Source organism: Colobus angolensis, unplaced genomic scaffold, assembly GCF_000951035.1.
Source record: "Colobus angolensis palliatus isolate OR3802 unplaced genomic scaffold, Cang.pa_1.0 Scaffold623, whole genome shotgun sequence".
Taxonomy (NCBI): Eukaryota; Metazoa; Chordata; class Mammalia; order Primates; family Cercopithecidae; genus Colobus; species Colobus angolensis.
The window spans coordinates 841581-849705 of NW_012119855.1; the positions used below are offsets into that span (position 1 = coordinate 841581).

General features: G+C 45.0%; 2 protein-coding genes across 2 annotated transcripts; one reads left to right on the plus strand and one right to left on the minus strand.

Moving 5' to 3' along the window:
* The first annotated feature begins 4571 nt into the window (after window positions 1-4571).
* Window positions 4572-5009, plus strand: LOC105527438 (60S ribosomal protein L35). Its single transcript, XM_011963761.1, has one exon. It carries the CDS (start codon window positions 4603-4605, stop codon window positions 4972-4974), a length of 372 nt encoding a protein of 123 aa, XP_011819151.1. The 5' UTR covers window positions 4572-4602; the 3' UTR covers window positions 4975-5009.
* Window positions 5010-5250: 241 nt separating this feature from the next.
* Window positions 5251-7640, minus strand: LOC105527439 (WD repeat-containing protein 38-like). Its single transcript, XM_011963762.1, has 8 exons — window positions 7616-7640; window positions 7094-7210; window positions 6886-6983; window positions 6523-6603; window positions 6245-6376; window positions 5993-6142; window positions 5470-5517; window positions 5251-5379 (listed from the first exon to the last, which is right to left on the minus strand). Exons 1-8 carry the CDS (start codon window positions 7638-7640, stop codon window positions 5251-5253), a joined length of 780 nt encoding a protein of 259 aa, XP_011819152.1.
* Window positions 7641-8125: the final 485 nt, after the last annotated feature.

Below are 8125 nucleotides of genomic sequence, written 5' to 3' on the forward strand. Positions count from 1 at the left end.
TTGATTTCAGAGCCACTATCCACCAAATTCTTTTGTGTTGTTTTAATTTTTAATTTTTGTGGGTACACAGTAGGTGTGTATATTTATGAGGTACATGAGATGTTTTGATACAGGCATGCAATGTGTAATAATTACATCATGGAAGATCAGATATCCATCCCCTCAAGCATTTATCCTTTGTGTTAAGAACAATCTAGTAACACTCTTAGTTATTTTAAAATGAACAATTAAATTATTACTGACCCTATTGTGCTATGAAATACTAGGCCATATTTGTTCATTCTAACTATTTTTTGTACCTATTAACTATCTCCCCTACCCCACCCCCCTGCCTACTACCCTTCCAGCCTCTGGTAACCATCCTTCTACTATCTCCATGGTTTTAATTATTTTGATTTTTAGATCCCACAAATAAGTAAGAACATGCAATGCTTGTCTTTTCATGCCTGGCTTTTTGGCTTAACCTAATGACCTCAGTTCCATCTATGTTGTTACAAATGACTGAATCTTACTCTTTTTTATGGCTGAATAGTACTCCATTGTGTACATGTGCCACATTTTCTTTATCCATTCATCTGTTGATGGACATTTAGGTTGCTTCCAAATTTCGGCTGTTGTGAACAGACACACAATATAGGAGTGCAGATGTTTCTTCAATATATTGATTTTCTTTCTTTGGGGTATATACCCAGCAGTGGGATTGCTGGATTGTATGGTAGCTCAATTTTCAGTTTTTCAAGGAACCTCCAAACTTCTCCATGGTGGTTGTACTAATTTACATTGTACTAATTTACACCAACATTGAAAGTGGGATCCCTTTTCTCCATGTCCTCGCCAGCATTTGTTATTGCTTATCTTTTGTCTATCCACACATTTAAGAGGAGGTGTGGGTAATGTCAGAGCATGCATTTTATTCACTTTGTTGAATGGGAAGACTGCTCTTACATGAGCAAGAACCACATCTACCTCTATAGCCGATTCTTACACTGGAAATGTTGGAAGTATGTAGAAAGGACAAAAGAGACTCTCACCACTGAGGCTGCCTTCCTAAGTCATCTCAACTATTATTTTATTGGTAGAATTTTAGCTTTTGATGGTCGTTGAAGTTTCAAAAGAATAGGAGGTCTCTTGGATTGCCCATGACCCTTACAAGTTGTGTGATTTTAATCAAGTTACTTAACCTCTAAGGCTGTTTTTAAATCTATAAAATAAAGATAAAAAGAGTATCTACCTTATAAAATTACTAAAATTTTTAAATTCAGTGAATTTAATGTGCCCAGTTTATGATATGATCCTAATAACTTATTATATGATCCTAATAACTTATTATATGATCCTAATTAGTTGTCACTCTTAACCCAGAAATATTCTTTATGGTAGATATTTGGCAAGGTTCTGACACGTTCTTCAGGCTAGAGCTCTACTTATGACTGTAGCGCCTGGTGAAGTGGCATTAGAGTCACATGTGGGAAACGTACCAAGGCTAACCCCAGACTGAAGTGGGAGCAGTGCCGATTCCCTGAGCCACACCATCAGCAGCTGCCTCCTTCTAGCCTATCACCTCACAGGGCTAAGAACTGTCCTGACTTCTGCTTTCTTTATACCTGATGATGAAAATTAATTTGTTAATCTGTCCAACTTTGTTGCCTGCATAAGCATTGCTTTTGGTGAGCCAATGCTCAACTTTTGATTTCTTCAGAAAAGAACGTATTTTATATAAATTAACTCGAGAAAAAAAAATGTGACGAGCAATTATAAATGAAGTTGTAAAAGGCAATCATGTTATCTGGTTGCCAGTAATCTTACTTGTTCCATAACCAAGAGCAGAAGAGCAGATGCTCTCTGATCCCTGCTATTGACTAATATCTAATTAAATGGTAGAGCCATCATGGTAAAAACATTCTCAGTGTTCTGCTGTCCATTGTACCTGCTGATGACTAAATAGCAGTGAATAATTTGAGGCCTTTTTTTCTGTGTACAGTTTTCGCAAGAGTAAGTGCAAAACCAGAAATTCAGCCATTAATTCACTGTAATCAAATTATTCCTGTGTAAATTTTGTTTTCTGTACTGGAAAGTGTTTAATGCCATTATTGAACATCTTATGAAACCCTGTATCACTGTGATTTGATTTATTTGATGGTAGTGTTCATTAGAGAGTTTGTGAGATATTGATAAAATGTGAAATTATCTGGTATTAAGCTGTCAATACATAATAATGAGCTTTCAATTATATAATAAACTTTCTAATTGTTCATTTTAATTTTCTAAAGCACGGGTCACAAGAACGTTTTCCCTGAATGAATAAGCACTAGAGAAATTATTTGAGTCTACAGTGTTATAATAAACAGCAATGGCCCTTTAATTTTCTTTTACTAGTTTAGAGAATCTAAGACGTTTTGGGAAATAACTTTGATTTTTGTTATGGATATTTGAAGGAAAAAAGCTTACAAAGGACTGTCACGTATTTCATTAGCTATGTTTTGGAAAGAAACTAAACTTGGTGAATTATGGATACATAAACTCTTCAGAAATATTGTTCTTATCAATTAGATATTTGTAGATGTATTCTTAATTTTGTAATACCTGTGAATGAAATGAAATTATGGAGAATACCTCAATAAGCCATACTCACTATTAGGAAAAGTATTTATTACGTGACTATACACATATTTATTTCCAATTTTACCTTTCCTGTTTAAGAGAGGGAGAGAGAGAGAACACACGTGCGTGTGTGTGTGTGAGAGAGAGAGAGTGTGTTATGGTTTGGATCTGTGTCTCACCAAATCTGATGTGGAATTGTAATCCCCAGTGTTGGAGGTAGGTCCTGGTGGGAGGTGATTGGATCATGGGGGTGGAGTTCTTACGAGTGGTTTGGCACCATCCCCTCAGTTCTGTTCTTGTGATAGTGAGTGAGTGAGTTATCATGAAATCTGGTTGTTTTAAAAGTATGTAGCACCTCCACCACTTTTTGCCCCTCATCTGGCCATTTAAGACATAGTTGCTTCACCTTCAGGCCTTCTGCCATGGTTGTGAGTTTCCTGAAGTCTCCCCAGAAGCAGAAGCCACTGTGCTTCCTGTACAGCCTGTACAACCATGAGCCAATTAAACCTCTTTTCTTCATAAATTACCCCATCTCAGGTATTTCTTTAGAACAGTGTGAGAACAGACTAATACCATGTGTGTATGTGGATGTGTACGTGTGTGTGTATTTGAGTTATCTACATCATCTTGGATTCTTCTCCTCAACCACAATTCAATTGAGGTAAATTTATGTATCTCTGTTTCCTATTGATATTTGACTCTGTGCTTCACATTTTTGCGATCCTCATTAGTGTTTGTAGTGGTATGGCTAGAAGGTGTCATATGCAAAATTTGTTTTTTTTCCTAATCATTAAATTCGAAATATAAACAACAGACCTAAAGCTGATTTGCTGGTAAGGCAATCATTGCTACAGGAAACAGATGTTATAAAATTGACTTGATGAATCATTCATTCTTTTAGCCTCCACCCCTCTTCATACTCATTGATCTCCAATGAAGAGTTTGTCTTGAAAAATTTCTGTACCACATTGTCTAAAGTGAAAGGAATATGTGAGAATCTACATTGTGCCTGAATAGCATAATGGATTAGTAGTTTTTACTATGAAGTGGTTGAAGAAAAATCCAGGTTTCTGTTCTTTGATATTTATTCATTCATTCAACAAACAATTATTGAGTACCTGTGTGTCCAATCTTCATGTAGGTAAAATCATATTTATAAAGTATGGCTACTTAACAATTTGCTTGAAAATCATTTCAGTGTGTCCATTGTAGATTTAATTTACATAAAACACATGCTTTCAAGTATATTCTAATGTAGAAAAAATATAGAAGTTCTAAAACAGAAAATGGAAACATAGAACATAGAAAAGTGCAGACTTCATGTGTACAGTAACAAGTAATGTATACATTTTCTTGTTAAATAATTTTTTAATATGTACTTAAAGGATATTGTTACGATTGTTATAAAATTGTCACATTTATAGATTCTAAAAACTGGAAATAATTTATCTTTAACTTTTTTTTCCCTGATACGTTTTTATTTATTTATCTTGTAGTGTTTGTAGTTTGTTGCTTTTATTGGAGTTCCTTTTATATGAGTATCTATATCTTGACAACTACTGTTATATTCCCGAGTTCATGGATATAGATTCTATGCAGACTCTTGCAGATACTTCAAACTGAAAATAGTGAAAATAGAAGATAATGTGTGAAATGCTGCAGCAGTATTGATTGCCCTGCCACATGAACAGAAACAAACCAAATTACTCCTGTTATCCAGGTCTTTTAATAATTATGGGCAAAGGCCAAGGTTAAGCTGGAAGGTGAATTGCATTCAGAATGTTATATGACATGGATTTTCTGGAAAGGATGAAAATTTAAGACCTGGGGACATGGTGAGCTTTGCTCTGCTGTACGGCACACATTTGTTTGACCAAGTTTAAAAATCTTTTGTATCAGGCAGACATGCCTCCTTGTTAATGCTATCTTTTGAATTGTAAACAAGGTGGTTGAAAAATCATTGCTTGGGGCGGCGGCGACGGCATCGCGGCCTGTGCAGCAATGGCCAAGATCAAGGCCCGAGATCTTCGCGGGAAGAAGAAGGAGGAGCTGCTGAAACAGCTGGATGACCTGAAGGTGGAACTGTCCCAGCTGCGCGTCGCCAAAGTGACAGGCGGTGCGGCCTCCAAGCTCTCTAAGATACGAGTCGTCCGCAAATCCATCGCCCGTGTTCTCACAGTCATTAACCAGACTCAGAAAGAAAACCTCAGGAAATTCTACAAGGGCAAGAAGTACAAGCCCCTGGACCTGCGGCCTAAGAAGACACGCGCCATGCGCCGCCGGCTCAACAAGCACGAGGAGAACCTGAAGACCAAGAAGCAGCAGCGGAAGGAGCGGCTGTACCCGCTGCGGAAGTACGCCGTCAAGGCCTGAGTGGCGCGTTGTCAATAAAGCACAGCTAGCTGAGACTGCTTTGTTTCCTGGCGCTTCCACTGATTGGGTTGAGGCGGGTGGGTCTGGTTCTGGGGACCAGGTGTCTGATGGGTTCCAGCAAGCATCCCGCCCGCTGCCGGTGTCTGCTGTGGTTGGGGCCGGGAGAGTCCTGGCCATGGGGATCTGTTGAATGCCGGCACAGTCACTTTGGGCCTGTGGTGGGAAGCGGCGTGCCACTGAGGGGAGCGGGTGAGGTCGGTGCTGTCCCAGGTGGTGTTAGGTTTGAGGGTCCCTGGGTGATTTGGTCATGCGGGATATTCGACGTCTGGTCTGATCAGCAGCTCCAGACACTAAGATTTTCCCATCTGGGGTGAAGGCACAGGTGTGGGCCACGTCCAGGACTCCCTGCCAAGAGTAGAGGGTGGGACTCGAGGCAATTCCTGCCTTGGGAGAAGCTGTTCATGGCTCCCTCAGTGCCACAATGCTGTGCCTTACCTTCAGGGTCTCAAGGCACTTTCCTGTGTTGCAGTCCCAGACTTTGACCTGGAAAAGGACGGGGCATGGCAGGAAGCCACGCCAGGCCACTGTGGCATCTGAAGCCACCTCCAGGAAAGCCCCAGACAACATTTTTTTGAGATGGAGTCTTCGCCTGAACTCCTGATCCACCTACCTCTACCTCCCAAAGTGCTGGGATTACAGGTGTGAGCCACCGCCCCTGGCCCAAAGAACATCTGAGCCTCTTGGTGTAGGTTTTGTTTTGTGGGCTGTATTTGAAATTTCAGAGCAGGAGTTCCCTTCTGCCTGATGCCATTTGGGTCATGGAAATGTCAATGCAGTTGCCAGTGGGCCAGCCCTGACCTTGTGCTGGCCGTTAGGTGGAGAGGCTGGCACCTGGGTCCTGCCCTTGCCCCCTCCTAGCTAGGGCAAGTGGGGATGTGGGCCTTCTGGAGTGAGTGCTGAGGGCTCCTGGTGGAGGCAGGGTGGGTAGGTAGGAGCGGGACAGGCCTGGGGTGGTTACCATGCGGGAATAGCCGGCGCTGGCCAGCCACAGCTCGTCGGGAGAGAAGGCTATGCTCTTCACCCAGGTGACGTGGCCCTTCAGTTGGATAAGCAGGCTGCTGGTTGTGGGCTTCCAGATGTGGATGGTCTTGTCCCAGGAACCGGATGCCTGGACAGCAGACAGCTCTGACCCCTGGGGTTTGGGGCCTGGGAGCCTTAAGGGCCTGGCTGCCAGCAGGGGACCAGCCTGGAACCCAGGACACCCACTTACCAGGAGGCCGGATGCTGAGTAGCACAGGCAGCTGATGTTGCCACTGTGTCCCTCTAGCGCCTGGTGGGAGACTGCTGGGGTCCCGGTCCGCAGGTCCCAGATGCGTACGGTGGAGTCCCAGGAGCCGGTGGCCTGCAGGCAGCTTCTGTATCTGGCCCCGCCAGCTCCCCACCCACTCCACATTTAGGTGGGTCCCGGAGTCCATCCCCTTCCCACCACTCAGCTCCAAGTGGGTATGGGGCCACCGAGGTGGGGCCCAGGGCAGAGGGTAGGCTCACCAGGCAGTTCACCGTGGGTGAGAAGTCGCTGCTCTGGATGGAGTCGCGGTGCCCAACTAAGAGGCGCAGCATCTGGCCAGACTAGAGAGAGCCCTGAGCTTCAGGAGGCAGCAGAGGGCAGCTGGCTACCTGGGCCTTGACAGTCCAGGCAAGGGGACCTCGTGCAAAAAGCCTGAGGGCTGCTGTGTGCAGGGAGGCCTGGAGAGGCGGCTGTGGCCAGGTGGGGGCAGCCTTGGTTGCCCGCTGTGGGCATGGGCCCTGCGGAACCAGTGGAGGGTTTGAGCCGGGAGGGCAAGACTGGTGACATCCTCTCTGGAACTGGTCCTTGAGTCCCAGGCTGGTGGCCCCAGGCCGTCGACATACCTGCACTTCCCAGAGCATCACCCGCTTGTCCCAGCCACCTGATGCCAGCTGCTTCGAGTCAGGGCTGAAGCTGACCGTCTCCACACTCCGTTGGTGACCTGCAGGCACCAGCCCGGGGTCGGGGAAGGAGGAAAGGTGACATGACACAGGATATAGCACCGTCTGAAAGGGAACGCAGGCCTGGCTGCTTGGCTCCCAGCTCACTCACCCTTCAGGACCCGCAGACACTTGGCTCTTGCCACATCCCACAGGCGGACAGTGCAGTCACAGGAGGCGCTGGCGAAGAGGTGGCCATCAGGGGAGAAGCGGCAGAACTTCACGGGGCCTGGGCGGGTGGCCAAAGTCAGGGGACAGAGCAGTGCCCGCCACCTTCTGCCCACGCAGTCCAATCCTTGCTAATTTTTCCAGCCTCGTTGCCAGCCTCCCCTCACCCAAACTCCAGCCTCCCGGAAATGTCTGGATTTCCATGGCTTGGCCTGGACTGGGCTGTCAGCCTTGGAACACCCAACCTCAGTGTGCTCATCTGAAAAATCATCAATACCCAAGTCAAAGTAGGGACCTCCCAGAAACTTGCCCTAACAACCGCTGCCTAGGTTAATTGCCTCCTTTGAGCTCCCGGCCCCTGATCTTCCCTCCTTGCAGCATTAACCAGACTGCCTATAATTGCCTGATTTTTTTTTTCTTGTCTCCTGAATAGTAATTAAAATAGTTACACCTATTGAGTCCTCACTGGGTGCTAGATACTTTGCTTCCATCGTGCCAGTGGAAATGGCTCAGCGAGGTGACAGGACTTGACCAAGATCAAAGTCAAAACAGTGGTAGGTACGACATGGCTGAAACTTAAGTACATCATGCTAAGTGAAATAAGCCAGTCACAAAAAGACAAATACTGTGTGACTCCACTTAGAGGCACCCAGAGAGGTCAGATTCATCGAGACAAAAAGAAAAACTGTGGTTGTCAGGGGCTAGGAGGAAGGAGATTGGGAACTTGTTTAGTGGGGACAGAGGTTCAGTTTTGCAAGAGGAAAAGAGTTCTGGAGATTAGTGTCACGACAATGTGAAGGTACTGGATTCTCTGAACTGTACACTTAAAAATGTATACAACAAGGCGGGCACAGTGATTCACGCCTTTAATCCAAACATTCGGGGGACCGGGGGGGGGGGGTGGCTCACAAGGTCAGGAGTTCAAGACCAGCCTGGCCAAGATGGTGAAACACCATCTCTACTAAAAATACAAAAA

Coding starts and splice junctions, on each gene's coding strand:
- LOC105527439 (XM_011963762.1), bottom strand. CDS start 7,640: ATGGAAGCAAAGTATCTAGCACCCA. Junction 7,211..7,615: donor AGCAAAGTATCTAGCACCCA/GTGAGGACTCAA, acceptor CCACCCGCCCAG/GCCCCGTGAAGTTCTGCCGC. Junction 6,377..6,522: donor CACCCACGGTGAACTGCCTG/GTGAGCCTACCC, acceptor AGCTGCCTGCAG/GCCACCGGCTCCTGGGACTC.
- LOC105527438 (XM_011963761.1), top strand. CDS start 4,603: ATGGCCAAGATCAAGGCCCGAGATCTTCGCGGGAAGAAGAAGGAGGAG.